This window comes from Balaenoptera musculus, chromosome 1, assembly GCF_009873245.2.
Source record: "Balaenoptera musculus isolate JJ_BM4_2016_0621 chromosome 1, mBalMus1.pri.v3, whole genome shotgun sequence".
NCBI lineage: Eukaryota > Metazoa > Chordata > Mammalia > Artiodactyla > Balaenopteridae > Balaenoptera > Balaenoptera musculus.
In genome coordinates this window covers 133811031-133835829 of record NC_045785.1, presented here as the reverse complement: position 1 = coordinate 133835829, position 24799 = coordinate 133811031, and the positions used below count along the sequence as shown (strand labels likewise).

General features: G+C 37.1%; 1 protein-coding gene across 5 annotated transcripts in view; it reads right to left on the bottom strand.

Moving 5' to 3' along the window:
- The window catches only part of RASAL2 (RAS protein activator like 2), a 387777-nt gene that overhangs the window by 44641 nt on the left and 318337 nt on the right, over positions 1-24799 (bottom strand). For all 5 annotated transcript variants that reach the window (XM_036849962.1, XM_036849970.1, XM_036849980.1 and 2 more), the window contains one exon: positions 9974-10083. In XM_036849962.1, the coding sequence (XP_036705857.1) occupies positions 9974-10083 (110 nt within the window). The remainder of the gene's footprint in view (positions 1-9973; positions 10084-24799) is intronic.

Genomic DNA, 24799 nt, shown 5'->3' with positions numbered 1-24799 from the left:
GTCTGCTTTATATTTTACCAAATTGTGAAAATATAATGACCATAAATTGACTCACTAATTATTACTGCATAGTATTCTACTCTTATTAAGAGTTGTTGTTTGAATATGTTTGTGTGTATATATATGTGTGTGTGCATGACTTTTCCTTTTGATCTTTCCTTCTTTCTCAATCATTTTCTCAGCAGGTTAGGCTTCCTATCAACACATGCAACAAAGAGGATAATGGAAAAGGCAATCAACTTGGACCCAAAAGCCCTACGTATTCATGTCAGCTCAAATCACTCACTAGCTATGTGACGTGGAACAAATAATTTATTCCTTCTAAACCTCAGTTATCTCATTTGTAAAACGTGGATAATGATTTCTGTTCCTATACCTCCCATAGTTATTGTGAAAATCAAACGCAATCATCTATGATTTTACAAATATCTCATAAACTACAGTACCATACAAATGGGACTATCATTGCAAACATAGTTTTTCACAGTGATATGACAAGCATTAGTTCATTTTATGTAAACTATTAGGTTAGGATAGCTATTCCCAAATATATTCCTTGCTGGAAGAATATGAAGATAGAAGGTATAAATGTATGGAAATAATTTTTTTCTATTAAGATAAAGCATTCTAACGAATTTAAAATGCTATCATGACATAATTAGAAACTTCAATTGGATTTTAGTTCACAAAACTAAGGGCTCCTTAACTGGTCCATATCAGTAAACACTAGTAAGGGAAACTCTATAATCTATAGCTAGGCTGTATTGATTAATTAATGGCCTGGAATCCAATAATTTCTGAGAAGTTGTCATTCTATCCAAGTACACCATAGTGAAGGAGATTCTTCTTCTCTATTATCTGGAATTTGTTTGGATTCTTCCCTTTTGTTTCAGGCCAAGAAATTAAGTTCCTTAATAGGACAGGCATTGTGGTAGGGGGTGGGGGTACAAAGATTGTACACTTGCGGAGCTTCCCATCTGCTGCAGTAAGCAGAAACATGAAAATATAAATTCAATAGAAAGCAGTCAGTCCTATAATAAGGTGTATACAGTTGGCCATGGGTGGGTATATGGGGTAGGTGCTTAGTCTAGAATGATGCACAGGAAGAACAAGGAAAAGAAGTCAGGGAGCATATGACTCCTGACTTGGGTACTGTTGCATAAGTATGAATTAGAAGTAAGCCTGTCAAAGGACACGGTGTAGGAATAGGATACGGTATTTGGGATAGAGAGGGCAGCAAGATTAAAAGTAGAGAAATATGAAACAGTTTAGTAAGTAGGTGATGGACTTCTGGTAGGAGTGGTAGGAGATAATGCGGAGAGTTAGGGAATGGACAGAGCCATGTTCCATTTTGTACGTTATGCTCAAGATTATAGATTAGTAAAAGTATTATATACATATGTGATGAGATATTAAAATTGAAGTTTCAAATTGAGACTCTAAGATAAAACAGGTGCATGCCGCAGTGAAGTACCAAACTGTAGAATCTACAAAGGAAATGTTTTGGAACCGATTCCATTACTTTGAACCTCTCAGTCAGAGCAGGACTATAAAAAGTGGTGAGAGTGTGGAGAAGGGAAAGGATTTTGTGAGAGAGAATTTTTGGAGAAAGCTGTGAGGCTCATCCCTCCCATCCCCACCCTGCCCCCAACATACACAAGGGATATTGGTAGGGAACGCATACAAGGTGGGGTTTGATTTTATCTAGGAAATCTAGAGGATGAGAAATGACTAACTGTTGGTAGCACAGCCCAAGTTGATACTTTTGGATTAGGCTGCACTCCTAGAGGTTTGTCAGGGCAAAGGATGTGTGAATATTTCCTGTAGACCAGAGGATTGGAAGGGTGAAGACTAGAACGGCAAAAATTCCTTCCTAGAAACTGTGGAAGGAGTTGCAAGTGAACACCTAGAATAGAAATGTACCCATGAAACTCAAAAAAACCATAGATGAGAGTTCCTCAAAGATGAGACATTTCTGAAGAATTCTTCAAAGTATCTCATGATAGAAGAGTCAGCTTTAAACATCTGCCAGACTCAGAGAGCATTATGGAAGGCTAAGACAGTACTAAAACTTTTCTTATTCCCTTTCCCCTCCTTTCTGTCTCTCCCCTTGCCCCAAATCTGGAGGGCACCTAAAACCGCGGGTAGTTAAGCTGGATGCGAAGAGTAGATGCGAAGAGAGAAGTAAGTAGTTTATAATACTTCCTTCTCCAAAAGCAGACTGTCTGCAGTTGGCTTGGCTGGGGTAAGTATGCAGTTTTGATTACTATCTCGAAGTGAACAGCAATAGGCTCTGAGTCAAGACCTTTGATTTAGAGTAACCATGGATTAACTAAATGGATCATAGACCTAAATATAAAAGCTAAAAATCATAAAACTTCTAAAAGAAAACAGAGGTGAAAATGTCTTGGGACACACACACACACACACAAAACCCATAAAAATTGCTGGTGGGAATGTAAAATTGTACAGGTACTCTGGAAAATAGTTCAGCAGTTTCCTCTAAACCTAAACAAGTACGTATCATACAACCCAGCAACTGCATGCTTGCGTATTTACTGCAGAGAAGTGAAAACTTATGTGTACACAACTGTTCACAGCAGCTTTATTTCTAATAGCTAAAAATCAGAAACCAATGTTCTCCAGTAGGTGATTGGTTAACAAATTTTGATACATCCATAAAATGGAATACTACTCAGCAATAACAAGAAACAAACTATTGATAGATGCAACAATTTGGAGGGATTTCAAGGGCATTTTATTTAGTGAAAAAAAAAGCCAATCTTAAATGGCTACACACTATATGATTCCATTTATATAACATTCTTGAAATAACAAAACCATAGAGGTAAAAAACAAAAAGTGGTTGCTAGGGGACAGGGATGGGTGTGGGGAGGTGGGTATGACTGTAAAGAGTAGCAGAGGGAGTTCTTTTCTGGTAATGGAATAATTCTGTATCTTGATTGTGGTGGTGGTTATGCAAATCTATACATAGGATTAAATTGCATAGAATTATAAACACACACAAATGAGTGCACATAAAAATTGGTGAAAAACAAAATTTGTAGTCTAGTTAACAGTATTGTACCAATGTCAATTACCTGGTTTTGATATTACACTACAGTTATAAGATATCACTACTGGGGGAAGTGCTTGCAAGACTCTACAACTTCTTGTGAGTATACAAATTAAAAAAAAAAAGTTAAAAAATTAGTTCTAATTAGGAGAAACTCAAGAAGCTGAGTGTATACACCCTACAAATGAACACTACACTTATTCTTAGGTATCTCCTGACAAAGAATAAGCAGACTACTTTAAAACCATGCTTTGTCAGTGAGCCTCAGAATCGAAGACATTACTGCAAAGGTTTTTACTTGAAGGACGTTTGAAGGAGTTGAGAAAATTCTATTCCATATGCTTATCTTTATCTCAAGACTTGGTAAATTTAAGTAGCACTTCCAGAGCAAGGTTGGCAACCTGACAGGCATTCGAAATCCTGGAATGCCTGACAATGCTGTATAACCACGTTTTTTCAGCATTTCCTAGTTTTTCAAACTTTTCAAAGTGTATTTCAATATAAGGCAGAAATAGCAGAGTCTTCTCCTGTCCCAACACCCTTCCACATGACATGGTTTTAATGTGAAAATGCTGCCAATATTGATTCTAGGAAATCACTTTACTGGCTTTTATCTGATTAGATGGCTTTGGAACAATGATGACTTTGTGACATCCTATTGATTTTGCCTCTAAAATGTTTCTCCTATCTTGTCTCTGACTCTTCATTCCCACTGCCAACTACCCTCTTTAGAGCCTTTCTTATTTCCTACAATAGCTTTTTTTTTTTGCTAATTGGTCTCCCAAACTTACTCTCTGCAAACCAAGTCATTTGAAATTCCATTGTTGGACAAATCTATAATTGGCACAATTCTGATTAGGTCACTTCCATGCTCAAAAATGTTTAAAGATCCCCCATTGCTTATACAATAAAATCCAAACTCCTCATCTGACATTCTGTCCTGTGTATGCAATACTGGGTTGAAAATAACCTCCACTCAGAATTTTGAAAACACTGCTCCACTGACTTTTGATTTTCAATATTCTATTGAGAATTCCAATGCAATGCTTTCATACCTCCTTTGTATGTAACCTATTTTTTCTTTCTAGAAGCTTTTAAGATTTTTTTTTAAACCCTTGGTGTTGTGCTCTTTCATGATGATGTGAATTGGGGTGTGTGTGTGTGTGTGTGTGTGTGTGTGTGTGTGTTGGAAAGTCTTTTGTCATTTTTCATTCACTGTATTGGGAATTTGGTGGCCTTTCCAATCTGGATATTTATATTTTCTTGTTTTGGGAAATTTTCTTGTATTATTTCTTTGACAATTTCCTCTCCAAAGTTTTCTAATAAAATTTTTCTTTTACTAGAATCTTCTCGATTGATTTTCTAATTTTCTGTTCCACTTTCTGGGAGATTGACTTGACTTTAGCTTTTATATTTCAATTTCCAAGCTCTCTTTCTTGTTTCTTTGAGGTTCCTTTTCTTATAGCATCTTATTGTTTCATAGATGCACTATCTTATCTTCTGAAAATATTTATTATGCTTTGAAGTTGTTTTTGGCTCTATGCATTGTCTCTGTTTCTTCTGGGTTCTTTTTTCTCTCTCCTATTTATTTGTTTTTCTCTCTGCCTTTCATGTTGAAGAATTTCCTCAAATATCTGGAGATTCTTGGCCATCTGTTTACATTTAAGATTAAAGCACTAAAGAACTCAATGGAAGCTTTGTGTGCTGGAATAGAGCTTACAGATTAGTGAGCTTCATTGCAGAGTACTTCCTGGCCAGCTGTTTTTTTAAAAAAAAATTTAACATCTTTATTGAGATATAATTAACATACCATAAAATCTACCCATTTAAAGTGTACCATTTTCAGTATATTCAGAGTTGTGCAATTATCACCACAGGCTAAGCTTAAAACATTTCATCACTCCAAAAAGAAACTTTATGTCTATTAGCAGTCATTCTTCATTCATCACTTTCCCCTTCCCTATATCCCCAGCCTCTGGCAACCATTAATCTACTGTCTCCATAGATCTGCCTATTCTGGACATTTCACATAAATGGAATTGTACATTATATGGTGTTTTGTGATTGGCTTCTTCCACTTTCCATAAAGTTTTCAAGGTTTGTCCATGTTGTAGCATGTATCAGTACTTCATTCCTTTTTATGACTGAATAATATTGCATTGCATGGATATATCATGTTTTGTATATCCATTCATCAGTTGATGGACATTTGGGTCATTACCACTTTAGAGGTTACTATAAATAATGTTTATGAACATTCATGTTACAAATTTTTATGGGGACATACGTTTTTCATTTCTCTTGGATATACTTAGGAGTAGAATTACCAGCTGAAATTGTAATGGGGGAACATAAATGTTGGTATCTGTAGGTCTTTTTATCTGGTTCAGTTTCTCAAATTTGCTGTGTGATGAATGTAAGCCTGGCTGCTGGCCTGCTAGAGCTGGGTGGGAGCTGAATCTTTCCAGAGTTCTGGGGGTGAGTGGGTAAATCAACGTCTTTCTTATGTTAGAGATGCTAGCTGTCTTCCTAATGCCCGTCTTTTCCTCCTTCCTTAATAACAGACTCCTGTATTATTGGGGGCAACAACGTACCCATGTATAACATTTCCCAGTCTCTCTTGCAGATAAAAGTGACAATGAGAAGCCACTGGGTGAGGTTTCAGGGAAATTGCTCTAAAGGGAGATAACTTGGTTGGAAGACAGGTGTCCTTTTATGGGCCCCTCTTTTCTGGTACCTGAAACATGGATGCTATGGCTAGAGCTCCAGTAGCTAACTTGTGTTCATAAAGAGATCCTTGAAGATCTTGAGAATGGCAGAGGAAAAAGCCCACAAAGAGCCCTGAACCCTTAGTCCTAGACTGCCCACCCTCAGACTTCTTATAGGTGAGGAAAATATAACTTTACCTTGTTTAAGCCATTACTGTTTTGAGTATCTCTTAATTAGCAACTGATCTGAATCATTAAGTGATAGACTTTTTTTCAGAATTTCCTTCTGCAGGCAACTATGTCTGATCTTCCTCTAGTTTTAAGTAATCTATCTTCAGATTTATCCTAGTTTCATCAAAGATGGAGTTCATATTTCTGTTTCTTATATTGAGTCTTTTTTTTTTAAATTTTTATTTTATTTTATTTTTAATTTTATTTATTTATTTATTTATGGCTGTGTTGGGTCTTCATTTCTGTGCGAGGGCTTTCTCTACTGGCGGCAAGCGGGGGCCACTCTTCATCGCGGTGCACGGGCTTCTCACTATCGTGGCCTCTCTTGTTGCGGAGCACAGGCTCCAGACGCGCAGGCTCAGTAATTGTGGCTCACGGGCCTAGTTGCTCCGCGGCATGTGGGATCTTCCCAGACCAGGGCTCGAACCCGTGTCCCCTGCATTGGCAGGCAGATTCTCAACCACTGTGCCACCAGGGAAGCCCCTTGAGTCATTTTTAAGACAAAAAAACACAAAGTTTTTTACCTATCAAAGTAAAAATTGGAACTTTACCTTTCCAATCATTTCCTACCTCACTCCTTTATATACCATGAACTACTCAGTATTTCTTTTCAAGCTCTGTAGTTTCCTGTTTTCTTCTTTTGCTTATTATTTCCATTCTGAGGAATGCTCTCTCCATGTGTCTGTTTCTCAGTTCAAATAATACCTGCTTTTTTAAGGTTCAGCTCACAGGCCACTGCCCTCTAAGGTCTTTCTTGGTCCACCTAACAAGAAGTAATCTCACCTCCCCTATACCATTTCTTCCTGAATATTTACTTCTTCTACTGGACACCTTGAGGTTGGGGCTGTGTCTTTAGTACTCTACATTCCCTGGTAGCAAATGGCTTTCTAGTCTGTACATAACTGTCACAATTAGATATGTTACTGTGTAACAAGAAATTTGGTTCTTAAAAATATTAATTATTTGGCAAAGTTTTACTCCTTATGCCTATGCCCCACAACTTCACAAAGGAAATTCTGAGTTTAAGGATCATTATAAATTGATCCCCAAAGCAACATTGGTACCAAATTCCATCAGGGCCTTAGAGCAGAGTCTACGATTTGCAGATCATTGGGCTAGACAAACCTGGAGGGTCTTTTTGATCAATTAAGTCTGCATGTTAAAATACCCTATGTTCTTTTGCACAGAAAAGCTTACTGATCATATGTAGTAATGAAATAACTTTCTTTAGATGAAATTAACTCATTTACAACTGTTTTTCTGCCATCTGAAAGCAGTAATTCAGACCTCATGAGGATAATTTTATCTTTTTAAAATGTAATCAGTGCAGATAAGGTTTGTTGTTATCAAAAAGCCTGAAGAATTCAAAATATCATGATCACTACTTCATTATCCTCCTAATACCCCAGGTAGAATATTTCCTCCTCCTGAAGAAGTGAGATATAGTGATTTGAACAGCATCATAATGAGAAATTTAATGAGAAAGAGATCCCTGGCTTCTTGAGTTCAGTGTTCTGGTCAAATTTGGCCAGGTAAGCCAACAAAGAAAAAGACTGACATGTTGGACCAAATGAAAATCTAAAACTTCTATATAATTTAGAGACATGATTTAAAAACACAAGAAACAGACTGGAAGAAAATTTTAACAACGTGCATAATAGTGGCTTACAATCCCTAGTAATAATAAAGCACTACTCCAAACTATAAGAAAAAGGACAAATAGCTCAATAGAAAAATGGCAAAGGGATGAATAAGCAAGTCATAGAAGAAGAAAACTTGTGAAAAGATGTTCAACTTAGTAGGCATTAGGTAACTACAAATTAAAACAAAGAAATGCCCCCCACCTGCCTTTTTTGTGAGAGGCAATATAGCATAAATTAAAAAATGTAGACTCAAGAGCTAGAATTCTTGGATTGGAACCGCAGTACTGCCATTTTCTAAGCTGTGTGAACTTGTGCAATTTACTAATTTCTCTGTTTCAGTTTTCTCATCTTCAAAATGAGGTCATGACTGTAACTAGGGTTGTTACGTTGATTAAATGATTTCATTTATGTAAAGTGCTTAGAACAGTGTATGGCACATAGTACATACTGTATATGTGTTTATTATTACTATTCATCCATCATAGTGATAAAATGTAAATGGTTGTTTGAATGATAAAAGTAATTTTTAAAAATTGATGTATAGTTGATTTACAATGTTGTGTTAATTTCTGCTGTACAACAAAGTGATTCAGTTATATATATATAGTTCCCTGTGCTATACAGTAAAATCTAAGGGAAAAATATGAGAATGAAAGATCTTTTTTTAATGATTACCTTAAAACAAAAAGGTATAAAAGAGATATTTAACAATACAATTACACCGCAAATTGAACATACTTGCAAATTTCACAGAACATCTCTAACGTGGTTCAGGGATAAGAAGAGCTGATAAAGCAGTAGCCTCTTATCAACTCAGTATGGGGGACAAGTTACTTCACATATAAAACGAGAGTAATTCTCTGCCTGGCAAATCTATAATCCGCCATTATAGAGATTATAATCTATATTTCTGTTTGTTATGCAGATAACTGGAAATAATGGACTTATTACCAAAAGTAAAAAAAAAACACCCAAGTATAAATAAGAGTATCATTATGAAAGGCAGACATGAGTTTAAATCGAAGCTCTACTACTTAGCTGTGTGACCTTGGGCAAGTTTCTCAATCTATTTTGCCTTAGTTCCTTATCTGTAAAATGAGGATAACAATAGTATCTAGGGCTGTATTACATAAGATACTACATTAAAAATACTTGGCACAGAGTAAGCACTCAATAAATACTGGTGATGGTGGTGATGTGTCAAGACACAAGTACCATTTCCTAAATTTTGAACATTGTAGAGACATGAAGTATTACAAATGTGTCCTAGTATACATTCAATCATTTTAGAGGGTTGTTATCCTTAGCAAGCCATGCATTTGAGGTTTGCTTAAGCTGGTAGTCCTAATTATTGAAATCCAGGCCTCCTTTTCATACATATCTTCTAGTTGTGACTGCAAATTAATGAGGCCGAGTCCATATACTATACACAAAGAACAATGTAGCAGTGAAGACCATGGACTCTTAGAGCCAAATTGCCCAAGTTTAAATACCATTTTTGCTATTTACTAAGCAGTATAACCTTGGGCAAGATTACTTAACTTCTCTGTTCCTCAGACTTGTCATCTATAAAATGGTGATAATATTAATATTTCTCTTACAGGGTTATTATTAAGATTAAATAAGATAATGCATATAAAGCACTTAGTACAGTGCTCAAAAAATGTTAGCTGGGGCTTCCCTGGTGGTGCAGTGGTTGAGAATCTGCCTGCCAGTGCAGGGGACATGGGTTCGAGCCCTGGTCTGAGAAGATCCCACATGCCGTGGAGCAACTGGGCCCGTGAGCCAGAACTACTGAGCCTGCGCGTCTGGAGCCTATGCTCCGCAGCAAGAGAGGCCGCGATAGTGAGAGGCCCGCACACCGCGATGAAGAGTGGCCCCCGCTTGCCGCAATTAGAGAAAGCCCTCGCACAGAAACGAAGACCCAACACAGCCATAAATAAATAAATAAATAAAATTTAAAAAGAAAAGATGAAAAAAAAAATGTTAGCTACAGCCATCATCATCCCTTATGGTCATCCTACAAAAGAAAGATACACCTCTGACCACTAGAACTTGATTCGACAGAAACAGCACAACCGATTCTTAAATTAGTTCTTAGGTATCCACACACTCTCTAATATTGTAAGATTTTTAAACTGGTTGGATATTTAAGCCAATATTTTGTACCTTGCCTCAATATGAGCAAGACAAAAAAGTAAATTTTGTATTGGATCTTTCCAACTATCATTGATGCAAAGTTAATGAAGACTGAAATGCCTTATCAAAATGCACTGTAAAATTGCTTTCTTTGTTTTAAGCAAGTGAACTCCTACCTGTCATCTGTATTGCGAAGGGAGGGAAGCCGAAAGCTCGTGTTTCGGTCAAGCTTTGATTGGCTTTTGGTCCTCTTGATGGAGCCTTTCAGGCGCTTGCTGAAGAACCCCTAGAATGAAAAGGCAGAAAGTGATGGGAAAAAGAACCAAAAGGGAACCTTGCTGTCTCCTAACTCATCTGCACTGCCTTTGCAAAAGATACTCAGATTCTTATAATGAAGACCAGAAACAGAATTCAGCTTTTAATTTTTTAATTTGTAAAATACAGCTGCTGGAAACTACCTGATAATGTGATAAAAATTTTTTTCTTCTATGATAATTGGGAGAATTAAACTTTAAAAAATTTTTTTAATTTATTTTTTAACATCTTTATTGAAGTATAATTGCTTTACAATGTTGTGTTAGTTTCTGCTGTATAACAAAGTGAATCAGCTACATGTATACATATATCCCCATATCCCTTCCCTCTTGCGTCTCCCTCCCACCCTCCCTATCCCACCCCTCTAGGTGGTCACAAAGCACCAAGCTGCTCTCCCTGTGCTATGCAGCTGCTTCCCACTAGCTATCTATTTTACACTTGATGGTGTATATATGTCAAGAATTAAACTTTTTGATGGCACTTAATTTCTTATTTCTTAAACAGTTTCTATACTAGCTATGGTAAAGAAACTTCTAACTTCTAAGGTAATATGTTGGTGGTCTCAGCAGTGGCAAAAATTGATCTATGTCACCTTGGATATGGTACTTGTGAAGTTAAATTTTAAATGTAGTTTGACTATTTTAAAATGAAACAGGTATGTATCATGTATGAAACCAGTGAAGCACCTAGACTTCAGAAGAACAAACTGCCTTATAGTTTTTAGCCCTGCTTACCTTCTGCCACTTCCACCAAACTATCTAGAGTGCCTTGAACATCTTCCTAGTCTTAGCACCTGGCAAATAATGGGCATTCAAAAAAGTTTGTTGAATAAAAGAATAAATGCAAGAATGAATTGGCAATTCTATTGTTGCCAGATGAAAGGACATCTCATAGAAGTATATCAAAATGTCTTGACAAAAGACTGTAATTCAAAGAAAAGTATTTTGATGTATGGAATTGACTCTTTCTATTCACCTTGTGATGAATATTAGCTTAGAGAAGCTGTGTAAATAAATATTTCCATAAGGAAGAAAAAAAAATACTAGGCCAATACCAGCACATCAAATCTGTTATATTCTTTTAGTTACCACTAAAGCCCACTGTTTTGGGGTGAAGACTATATTAATCATGATAAGCTAGGTTATGCTTATCTAATAACCCCACAATCTTACTGGCACAAAACGTACTATGTGTCTATGAGCTGGTCAAATGACGGGGACCTGGCACTATGCTATCCTCACTCAGGGACTTAGGCTAAGGGAGGCTCCATCTTTGTGCTTCTATTAGTTGCTGCCTCAGGATAAAGGAAGTGTGGTAAATTTTGTACTTGCTCTTAAAGCTTCATGTCATTAGTGGTCTCATTTTATTGGACAAAAAAGTCACATGACCACACCTAACTTCAACAGGGAAAGAATGTACAATACTATCATGTATCTAGAAAGAGATATTTGTTGAACAGTAGTGTGGACTACCATAGTGCTTTTCCATGCCAAGTAAACACACAAGCACTGCCAGAGAAAAAATGGAAACAAACTTATTTGAATCAGAAGTAGAGCTATTTAGCTGACTGAAGAAAAATGCTTATGTTATTTCTTGTACTTATAGCCCAAAGAATAAGGGTAAAAACTAGAAAATATCGCATAGACATAATTCCCTAAGCTGTTTTTTATTCCCCAGGCTGTTTTTTATTGTAGGTGTATTGAGATTGATTGGAGGGAAAAAAAACAGGGCTATTTTTAAAAGTACTATATTTCTTAGAGACAGGCATTTGCCTGATCTCCTGTATAATCTTAGCATCATTAGGGAAAGTCACTGTCATCTGTTCTCTAAGGCAAAGGCTTTATTTACTACTTTCTATGATTCAATCAAGATGAGTCACCACATTTCCTCGCAAATGTAGTCAGCAAACCAGACCTAAATTTATAGAATTCTATTAGGATCATTTATAGTTGGTTCAAAAAACACTGGCCTAAGTTGAGATTCAGCCCAAGGACTGGACCAAATACCATATATAAATACAGTTCTAACACACTACAGTTAAGCAGTTAATTGAGAATGTACTAGTAGATGTTCACTCATATAGTACTTTACCTTCCTGTGGCACTTATTGTATAATACTTCATATTTTAATCCACTTATTTATTAAGTATTTATTTTATGTGTATATGTTATAAAGCATCGTACTAGGTGTTGTAAGGGAAACAAAGATAAAACAAACACAAATTCTGCCCTCAAAGAGCCTGTAGTTTAATATAAGATTAGAAATAAACACAAATATAAATGACACAACATGTATTAGGAAGGTACATGCTCTTAATGCCTGGCATATTTAATCACAAAATAACACTATCATATTTCTTTGAATCTAGGACACCAGTGATTGTAAGTCACACCATTATTTTATGTATACAAAGAAAAAAGCTGCCAATTAACTATAAAACAATGCCTTACCACTTAGAATTTTTATTTTGTATTAAATAAGTTTTTTAAAGACTTACTTTGGCTGGTTTTGTCATATATCACATAGTGTACACATAAAAAGAATATATACAAAATCAGTTAAGGTATCCCTAACGCATCTTCATTTTTCTGAACTATTTTTTTGACTCAGAGTAGCTGTTGTTCATGTTTTTCCACAGAATACCATGATATATTCTTTCTTTCAAAAACGCTGATGACAAATGGCATATGATAAAAGAGTAATTTGAGGGAGACTGGTTCAAGATGGTGGAGTAGAAGGACATGCTCTCACTCCCTCTTGCGAGAGCACTGGAACCACAGCTAACTGCTGAACAATCATCCACAGGAAGACACTGGAACTCACCAAAAAAGATACCCCACATCCAAAGACAAAGGAGAACCCACAATGAGACTGTAGGAGGGGCGCAATCACAATAAAATCAAATCCCATAACTGCTGGGTCAGTGACTCACAAACTAGAGAACACTTGTACCACAGAAGTCCACCCACTGGCGTGAAGGTTCTGAGGCCCACGTCAGGCTTCCCAACCTGGGGGTCAGGCAACGGGAGGAAGAATTCCTAGAGAATCAGATTTTGAAGGCTAGCGGGATTTGATTACAGGACTTCAACAGGACTGGGGGAAACAGAGACTCCACTCTTGGAGGGCACACACAAAGTAGTGTGCGCATCGGGTGCCAGGGGAAGGAGCAGTGAACCCATAGGAGACTGAACCAGGCCTACCTGCTGGTGTTGGAGGGTCTCCTGCAGAGGCGGGGGGTGGCTGTGTCTCACTGTGAGGACAAGGACACTGGCAGCAGAAGTTCTGGGAAGTACTCCTTGGTGTGAGCCCTCCCAGAGTCCGCCATTAGCCCCACCAAAGAGTCCGGTAGGCTCCAGTGTTGGGACGCCTCAGGCCAAACAACTAACAGGGAGGGATCCCAGCCCCACCCATCAGCAGACAAGTGGATTAAAGTTTTACTGAGCTCTGCCCACCAGAGCAAGAGCCAGCTCTACCCACCACCAGTCCCTCCCATCAGGAAATGTGCATAAGCCTCTTAGATAGCCTAATCCACCAGAAGGCAGACAGCAGAAGCAAGAAGAATTACAATCCTGCAGCCTGTGGAACAAAAACCACATTCACAGAAACATAGACAAGATGAAAAGGCAGAGGGCTATGTACCAGATGAAGGAACAAGATAAAACCCCAGAAAAACAACTAAATGAAGTGGAGATAGGCAACCTTCCAGAAAAAGAATTCAGAATAATGATAGTGAAGATGATCCAGGACCTGGGAAAAAGAATAGAGGCAAAGATCAAGAAGATGCAAGAAATGTTTAACAAAGACCTAGAAGAATTAAAGAACAAACAAACAGAGATGAACAATACAATAAAACTGAAATGAAAACTACACTAGAAGGAATCAATAGCAGAATAACAGAGGCAGAAGAACGGAGAAGTGTCCTGGAAGACAGAATGGTGGAATTCACTGCTGCAGAACAGAATAAAGAGAAAAGAATGAAAAGAAATGAAGACAGCCTAAGAGACCTCTGGGACAACATTAAACACAACAACATTCGCATTATAGGGGTCCCAGAAGGAGAAGAGAGAGAGAAAGGACCAGAGAACATATTTGAAGAGATTATAGGCGAAAACATCCCTAACATGGGAAAGGAAATAGCCACACAAGTCCAGGAAGCGCAGCAAGTCCCACAAAGGATAAACCCAAGGAGAAACACGCCGAGACACATAGTAATCAAACTGACAAAAATTAAAGACAAAGAAAAATTATTGAAAGCATCAAGGGAAAAAGAACAAATAACATACAAGGGAACTCCCATAAGGTTAACAGCTGATTTCTCAGCAGAAACTCTACAAGCCAGAAGGGAGTGGCATGATATACTTAAAGTGATGAAAGGGAAAAACCTACAACCAAGATTACTCTACCTGGCAAGGATCTCATTCAGATTTGATGGAGAAATCAAAAGCTTTACAGACAAGCAAAAGCTAAGAGAATTCAGCACCACGAAATCAGCTCTACAACAAATGCTAAAGTGGGAAACACAAGAGAAGAAAAGGACCTACAAAAACAAACCCCAAACAATTAAGAAGATGGTCATAGGAACATACATATAGATAATTACCTTAAACATGAATGGATTAAATCCTCCAACCAAAAGACACAGGCGTGCTGAATGGATACAAAGACAAGACCCATATATACGCTGTCTACAAGAGACCCACTTCAGACCTAGGGACACATACAGACTGAAAGTGAGGGGATGGAAAAAGATATTTCATGCAAATGGAAATCAAAAGAAACCTGGAGTAGCAATACTCATATCAGATAAAATAGACTTTAAAATAAAGAATGTTACAAGAGACAAGGAAGGACACTACATAATGATCAAGGGATCAATCCAAGAAGAAGATATAACAATTATAAATATATATGCACCCAACATAGGAGCACCTCAATACATAAGGCAACTGCTAACAGCTATAAAAGAGGAAATTGACAGTAACACAATAATAGTGGGGGACTTTAACACCTCACTTACACCAATGGACAGATCATCCAAAATGAAAATAAATAAGGAAACAGAAGCTTTAAATGACACAACAGACCAGATAGATTTAGTTGATATTTATAGGACATTCCATCCAAAAACAGCAGATTACACTTTCTTCTCAAGTGCACATGGAACACTCTCCAGGATAGATCACATCTTGGGTCACAAATCAAGCCTCAGTAAATTTAAGAAAACTGAAATCATATCAAGCATCTTTTCTGACCACAACACTATGAGATTAGAAATGAATTACAGGGAAAAAAACGTAAAAAACACAAATACATGGAGGCTAAACAATATGTTACTAAATAACAAAGAGATCACTGAAGAAATCAAAGAGGAAATCAAAAAATACCTAGAGACAAATGACAATGCAAACACGACGATCCAAAACCTATGGGATGCAGCAAAACCAGTTCTAAGAGGGAAGTTTATAGCTATACAAGCCTACCTCAAGAAACAAGAAAAATCTAAAATAAACAATCTAACCTTACACCTAAAGGAACTACGGAAAGAAGAACAAACAAAACCCAAAGTTAGCAGAAGGAAAGAAATCATAAAGATCAGAGCGGAAATAAATGAAATAGAAACAAAGAAAACAAGAGCAAAGATCAATAAAACTAAAAGCTGGTTCTTTGAGAAGATAAACAAAATTGATAAACCATTAGCTAGACTCATGAAGAAAAAGAGGGAGAGGACTCAAATCAATAAAATTAGAAATGAAAAAGGAGAAGTGACAACAGACACCACAGAAATACAAAGCATCCTAAGAGACTACTACAAGCAACTCTATGCCAACAAAATGGACAACCTGGAAGAAATGGACAGATTCTTAGAAAGGGATAACCTTCAAAGACTGAGCCAGGAAGAAACAGAAACTATGAACAGACCACTCACAAGTAATGAAATTAAAACTGGGATTTAAAATCTTCCAACAAACAAAAGTCCAGGACCAGATGGCTTCACAGGTGAATTCTATCAAACATTTAGAGAAGAGCTAACACCCATCCTTCTCAAACTATTCCAAAAAACTGCAGAGGAAGGAACACTCCCAAACTCATTCTACGAGGCCACCATCACCCTGATACCAAAACGAGAGAAAGATACTACAAAAAGAGAAAATTACAGACCAATATCACTGATGAATATAGATGCAAAAATCCTCAACAAAATACTAGCAAACAGTATCCAACAACACATTAAAAGGATCATACACCATGACCAAGTGGGATTTATCCCAGGGATGCAAGGATTCTTCAATATATGCAAATCAATCAATGTGATACACCATATTAACAAATTGAAGAGGAAAAAGCATATGATCATCTCAATAGATGCATAAAAAGCTTTTGACAAAATTCAACACCCATTTATGATAAAAACTCTCCAGACAGTGGGCATAGAGGGATCCTACCTCAACATAATAAAGGCCATATACGACAAACCCACAGCAAACATCATTCTCAATGGTGAAAAACTGAAAGCATTTCCTCTAAGATCAGGAACAAGACAAGGATGTCCACTCTAACCACTATTATTTAACATAGTTTTGGAAGTCCTAGCTATGACAATCAGAGAAGAAAAAGAAATAAAAGGAATACAAATTGGAAAAGAAGAAGTAAAACTGCCACTGTCTGCAGATGACATGATATTATACATAGAGAATTCTAAAGATGCCACCAGAAAACTACTAGAGCTAATCAATGAATTTGGTAAAGTTGCAGGATACAAAATTAATGCACAGAAATCTCTTGTATTCCTATACACTAACGATGAAAAATCTGAAAGAGAAATTAAGGAAACACTCCCATTTACCATTGCCACAAAAAGAATAAAATACCTAGGAATAAACCTACCTAGGGAGACAAAAGACCTGTATGCAGAAAACTATGAGACACTGATGAAAGAAATTAAAGATGATACAAACAGATGGAGAGATATACCATGTTCTTGGATTGGAAGAATCAACATTGTGAAAATGACTATACTACCCAAAGCAATCTACAGATTCACTGCAATCGCTATCAAATTACCAATGGCATTTTTTACAGAACTAAAACAAAAAAATCTTAAAATTTGTATGGAGACACAAAAGACCCTGAAAAGCCAAACAGTCTTGAGGGAAAAAAACAGAGCTGTAGGAATCAGGCTCCCAGACTTCAGACTATACTACAAAGCTACAGTAATCAAGACAATATGGTACTGGCACAGAAACAGAAATATAGATCAGTGGAACAGGATAGAAAGCCCAGAGATAAACCCATTCACCTGTGGTCAACTAACCTATGACAAAGGAGGCAAGGATATACAATGGAGAAAAGACAGTGTCTTCAATAAGTGGTTCTGGGAAAACTGGACAGCTACATGTAAAAGAATGAAATTAGAACACTCCCTAACACCATACACAAAAATAAACTCAAAATGGATTCGAGACCTAGATGTAAGACCAGACAGTATAAAACTCTTAGAGGAAAACATAGGAAGAACAGTCTCTGACATAAATCACAGCAAGATCTTTTTTGATCCACCTCCTAGAGTAAGGAAATAAAAACAAAAATAAACAAATGGGACCTAATGAAACTTAAAAGTTTTTGTACAGCAAAGGAAACTACAAACAAGACGAAAAGACAACCCTCAGAATGGGAGAAAATATTTGCAAACGAATCAACGGACAAAGGATGAATCTCCAAAATATATAAACAGCTCATGCAGCTCAATATTATAAAAACAAACAACCCAATCCAAAAATGGGCAGAAGACCTAAATAGACATTTCCCCAAAGAAGACATCCAGATGGCCAAGAAGCACATGAAAAGCTCCTGAATATCACTAACTATTAGAGAAATGCAAATCAAAACTACAGTGAGGTATTACATCACTCCAGTTAGAATGGGCATCATCAGAAAATCTACAAACAACAAATGCTGGAGAGGGTGTGGAGAAAAGGGAACCCTCTTGCACTGTTGATGGGAATGTAAATTGATACAGCCACTATGGAGAACAGTATGGTGGTTCCTTAAAAAAGTTAAAATAGAATTCACATATTACCCAGCAATCCCACTACTGGGCATATATCCAGAGAAAACCATAACTCAAAAAGACACATGCACCCCAATGTTCATTGCAGCACTATTTACAATAGCCAGGTCATGGAAGCAACTTAATGCCCATCGACAGATGGATGGATAAAGAAGATGTGGTACATATATACAATGGAATACTACTCAGCCATAAAAAGGAACAAAACTGGGTGATTTGTAGAGACGTGGATGGATCTAGAGACTGTCATACAGAGTGAAGTAAGTCAGAAAGTGATAAAGAAATATTGTACATTAACGCATATATGTGGAACCTAGAAAAATGGTACAGATGAACTGGTCTGTAGGGCAGAAATTGAGACACAGATGCAGAGAACAAACATATGGACACCAAGGGGGGAAAGTGGCAGGAGGAGGGTGGTGGTGTGATGAATTGGGCAATTGGGATTGACATATATACACCAATATGTATAAAATGGATAACTAATAAGAACCTGCTGTATAAAAAAAAAATTCAATAAAATTCAATTTTTATTGGGGAAAAAAAACCCAGTAATCTCCAGAGATGTTAAAATGTGAAAAAATATGCATTTTAGAATTGATGAAACATGGTATTATTATTATTTTTTTTAAGATATTTATTTATTTTTGGCTGTGTTGGGTCTTCGTTTCTGTGCAAGGGCTTTCTCTAGTTGCGGCGAGCGGGGACCACTCTTCATCGCGGTGCGCGGGCCTCTCACTATCGCGGCCTCTCTTGTTGTGGAGCACAGGCTCCGGACGCGCAGGCTCAGTAGTTGTGGCTCACGGGCCCAGTTGCTCTGCGGCATGTGGGATCTTCCCAGACCAGGGCTCGAACCCGTGTCCCCTGCATTGGCAGGCGGATTCTCAACCACTGCACCACCAGGGAAGCCCGAAACATGGTATTATTTTAGAGAGGTACATAGGAAATTATTTCAGGAGTTCGTCAAAACAAAGGGAAATTGTATGGAAGAAGTGGTATATGCTAGGTCCCAAAGGGTAGACATGATTTGGGTTTGGGGGTGTTGAGTAGCAAGGGTATTGTATGGAGCATAGCATGAAAAACGTCATGGAGGTAACAATACACAGGGTATACATGAAGTAGATTTAGTTTGGTGGGTAAATGATTAGTAGTAGTGAAAAATAAGATTGGAAACGTGATTTGTCCAGCTATTCATGTATAATTATTGCTCCCTTTGGCCCTTAAACTTTTGAGGAAAGGTATAATGCTATATCTATGTTAACACTGACCACAGTGTCTAAAGCTTAATAAGTGCTCAGTAAATACCTCAGAAGTATATACATAAAATTATGGTTGTTTAAGGAATATAGATAAGGGAAAGTGTAAGACTGCCGTAATGGTCAGTGATATTTCATGGAGGTAGTAGAATCTACTACAAAATTCTGTTTTCATTTCCTTGATATAACTGAAACATGGTTTTCACCCGAGAAGACTGTTTAGCTTACAGCCCTATTTGATAGACGTTTTCCATTCTCCCTACCCAATATTCAATGGTACCAGAAAGAGGAGCTGGGATTTTCCTAGCTTATTACGACTGCTTCCAAACCTTTATTCCATAAAATAATGGTTTGGAGTAAAGCATATTCTTTGAGGTTTATATGACCTTGATTTAATACCCTTTATCACACTCTTTGCCATTCTCATGTATTAATCTCTCTTTCACTTTCCTTTATTCATTAAGGACTTTAGCCCCCAGCTTGCAATATTTCTCTGTCTCTTAGCTCATAACACCATGCTAGTAAATAACTGCGTAGTGATCCATCTCATATGTTGGCTTCACAATTCCTTAACTCCAATAACCTTTAACCTCCTCTCCAGCCACTCACTCCTAGAACCACGCCCTAGATATTATCATTATTCAGATCCCTCACCTCAGACACCTTAGACAGTAATACTCTTCTTTCTGACTTTTCTTCCTGACCAGGTATGTCTTTCTCCAAATACATCTACTCTCCAACCTCATAGAAACCGCTAGTTCCTTGACCACCCCATTTTTCTCCGTGACCCTGCATTTCTCTCTATTCAACCAAGACTCCCGGACCAATGATCTGAAGCTATTCAATCACCAATAACCTCCATCCTCTTAATGATCAGCTATCCAAAATCAAAACTGAATCAATGTTTAAAGTGTGGTCCCGTGATCAGGCTGTCCAGGAAGACCACATAGCTGAATGGGCTGATGCCACTAAATATTCACTATCTCCAAGCTTGGCTTGGCTTTTACTATGCCTCTGCCTGGACCAACCATGCACTGAGCCTTCCAGCAACATTATTCCCTCTGGGAAGCCTCAGAGCGTATGGTATGCCTTCTTTCCCACGGGCCCCTTCTGAGCAATTCCTTACATACAGGTCAGTATGCTCTGTACCATGAATAGCCCTGGCTATAGCTGAGTAGACCGGGGTGGATACTTGACCTAAAGGTACCTAAAAGAGTGGTCCTGGTAAGAGTTCTACCTGTAGAATACGGTATCATCTGGTAGCTACTAACTGCTCTAGCCGACCCCTGACCATTCCCTACTTCATGCTTTACACGCCAGCAAATCTAAAAGCCTCCAATTCTCTACAGTCATCATGCATCTACGCTACTGTTCATATTCCCTCCCTTTTCCCTGGTTAAGTCATCCTTTCAGACTCAGCTCAGGCATGATCTCTTCTAAGGTGTCTAGTTTGGCATGTCCTGACCCTGCTCTAGATTAGGTGCCCCTCCTATGTGTTTCCAAGAATCTATAAATAGAGCCAGCCTTACACTTAGCACACTGCATACCCACTGATGTGTCAACAGACTTCCCTGCTAAACTCTGAACTCCATAGGACAGGGACTAAACAATTTTTGCATCCCCAAGGCAGGGCTGATATCTGGCATTTAGTAGGGGCTCAATATATGTTTGTAGAACTGAAATAAAATAGGCAGTGAAATGAATAAAAGCCATCATGGTGTTTCTGCTACAACTGCCACCACGGAAAGAACGGGGAACTCAATCAGGAAGTGTGGCTTCAAATCCTGGCTCCAATTTCTCCTAGCTGAATGACCTTGGACAAGTCACAGCTTCTAAGTTTCAGATTGCTTATCTGTAAAATGAGGATTAAAAAATCCTCTTCCTAAGGCTATCCCAAAGAATAAGATAACTGAATGCAAAAGTAGTTTTAAAATAATGGAAAATGGGTACCTATAAGTATTAATTGAATATAAATCTAGGATGAGAGACTACTGAACAGGCTAGGTGAAATCATGAGTCTTTCCTCCCAGAAACTACCACCACAAAGGAAGGGAAGGAAACTAGAAATAAATTCCACAATATCCAGGATTTGGGGCTATTTTGTTCTGTGATGTATGCCAGTGCCTATAAATGATACTTGGTATATCCTAAGTGTTCAATAAACATTTGTTGGCTGAATGAATTTACTGAAGGCTTCCTGGCTATCAAGCACTGGCCAGGTGCTTTCCAATATTTGATACCATTTAATCCATGTAACAACTCCACAAAGCAGGTATTCAGTAACTTGCTTTAGATAACACAGTTAATAGGTGAGGAGTTAGAATTTAAACCCAGTATATTGCTAGTACTTAAAAAGTTTCATTTGTGTACATTTGTGTATATATTTACTTGCCAGACACTTGAGGCACTTGAGATAATCAGTAAACAAACAAAAATCTTTGCTTTCATTAATCTTATATACCAGTGGAAGGAGACAGACAATAAACAAAGAACAAAATAAATTAGCAAAAGACAAGCACTGTAGAAAAACAGAACTGCGTAAAGAGGGTTGGGAATACAAAGTGGTCATGGTAGACCTTATGGAGAAGGATTATATTGAGTAAAGAAGAGGAGGTGAGTTAGCCTTGAGTTAGCAGATACTGGAAGGGAAAAGCATTCTAGGCAACAGGACTAGGCTCAGCAAAGGCTTTAAGGCAAAAGCATGCCTAGTGTGATCAAGAAAGAGCCAAGAAGTCAGTGTGGCTGGAATGGAGAAAGCAGTAAGAAGGGTTGTAGGAAATGAGGTCAGAGAGGTAGCAGGCTGGTGTTGGTCCCAGTACTGGGGTAGGGGGTACAGTGTGCAGAGCCTGCAGGCCACTGTAAGGACCTCACCTTTCACTCTGACTTCTAAGGAAATCAACAATGAGAGACAAGACCATTCAAAGCAGTCATAAATAAATAAGCATTTGCTTTTCTGAGAGAAATACTTTTACCTATGAAAATTTAATGTAATTTTGAGCAAGAATGCACAATATATGAAGAGTTCATTTTCTTCATCAACTATATATCAATAGCAGAGATACAGAGAAGCTATCTGACTTTTCCCAAGTCACACAGCTGCTAAGTCGCAAAGTACAACTTCAAGTTCAGGCAGTCTGACTCTGAAACGCTTGCTTTTTAACCATGATACTGTACTAATCCTCCACATTCTAATTTCTCTTCAAATACTCTAGGCACTATAATATAATGCATTTCCCCCATGTGTACTATACTTAATTTCTACACACATCTTATTATAGAATTATATACCACAAAGAGGCAAAAATGCAGTATAACAATTCAAAAATATGAGAGAAAAAAGGAAAACAAACCAAAAAAACCCACTAATGTGACATGTGACTTAGAAAAATTTGCTCCTAAGGCTCCTATCTCTATAATTAAACTAGAGTAAAATTGAAATCCTTTTGAAATTACTTTTATATGTAACTGATTCTGTGGTCACTGAGAAGAAAAACCCAAATATAAAATTTAAAAATAGATGGATGCCAATTAGGAAAATGTTTCTCTCTTTCACAAAAAGTTATGATATCTATGTCTTATGTTAATTTGAAGGGTAAATGATGCTCCTATAAATGTACCCTAAAAATCCTGTATCATAAATGGAAACAAAGGAGAAGACCGCAAATAAACTTGATTTCACCCTTCTGATACCAACCTAATCTGAAAGAACACAAACAAAACCCTCCAAACAAATCCTACTTCATACAATTCTCCTTTGGATTGCTGTTGCTACCATCTACAATTCTTAAAAATAATAAAAAGCGTATCATTTTAAACAACTATATCGTCATAGCAATTGATACAACTAAAATGACTTACTTTAAGTAGTTGGTACTCACTATTTTTGGCCAAAATAAGGCTTAAAATTAGCAACTGCCAGTGAAAGAGAAAAAGCCAAATGGTGTCTTTCTCTAGAGCTTGGTAAATGTTAAGATAACAATAAAAGTTGTTCACCACCTGCAAATTGGAGTAACCCCCGAAGGCTGAACTTGGCTATCAGGGCATGATTGGTAACTGAAATAAAACTGCTGCTATGCAACTGCTCTCAGAAGCCTCAGTGGTGCTAATCAGAGACACTGACTTGCCAGCATCCTAGGGCTGCTGCTGTTCCCTTAAGACATGGAGAAGAAGCAGAGAAACATGTCATCACCTTTCACACAAAAACACAGTGATGTGCAACAGAACCCTGCTTTAATTCTGTTTGAGACTTTTCCATATCAGTGACCACACAAGGGATTAAACAATTTTAGGTGATTAAGTAATTTTAATAGCAGTTCCTTAAAATGTTATATGACTCACACTAAGAAAATGTCACCTTGTCAACTAGAAAGAACGCAGGTGAGAATTGTTTTTATTCTTACTTTTTAAGTTATAGTTTAATTACTAACTTAACCTGTGTATTTTGCATATTTTAGCAGTTCACATTATTATGGATTGTAATTACCTGAGAAGAAGGGCTGTGCCATATATAAATTATTCTCTCCCTTGTTTTCTTAATATAACTTAGGAACTTACAGATGTTCGATAAATGCTGACTAAAATCTAATTGTAGAAAACAAGGAAAAAGGAAAAGGAAGGGTAACTGAAAATGTCAAACTCTACTTTTCAGTTATCATATTTTACTTAGTTTATCTTCCAGTTATTGGAAGTCTAAACAGAAGGGGAAACTCCAGGTAACAAGAATAATAAAACCACAAACAGTTACAAAGTGCTTTATAGTTAATAAGCAGTTTCAATGTGAGTAATTTCTCCTCTAGTGGGGCTTTTCGATTTTGGGTTTTTGTTTTGTCTATGTTTGTTTGCAAATTTAAGCATCACAGGGGAAAAGAAAAGGTTCTATCATAAATTACAATTGTTTTTCTAGCCCAGAGCTGATAAATCAGACTCTTTGATATGAAGCAGTGATCTCCATTTTTAGAAGCATCCAATGATACTTTTGTTAAATGAAGTGAAACTTTTATTATGAAACTCTTAAACATACAAAAGCACAGAAGTTAATACAGTAAACATATACCCGTTAATCAGATCTAAACAATGCTAACATATTGATATTATTAGGTTATATTAAAATATAAAAGTAAAATATGTATATTATGTGACATAACATATGTTATACTTGTTATATATAACATCATAATATAACTTACTGATATGCTGATTTACTAGGGGACCAAACAGACGATATTAAGCACACTTCTTCTATCCCTAATGATAGTCTTTGTCTTAAAGATTCATTTTCACTTGATAGAACACTGTTATGCCAGATTTCCTTTGATTATTTTCTTGTTAAAATTTTTTAAACTTTTTATTTTCAACTTTTATA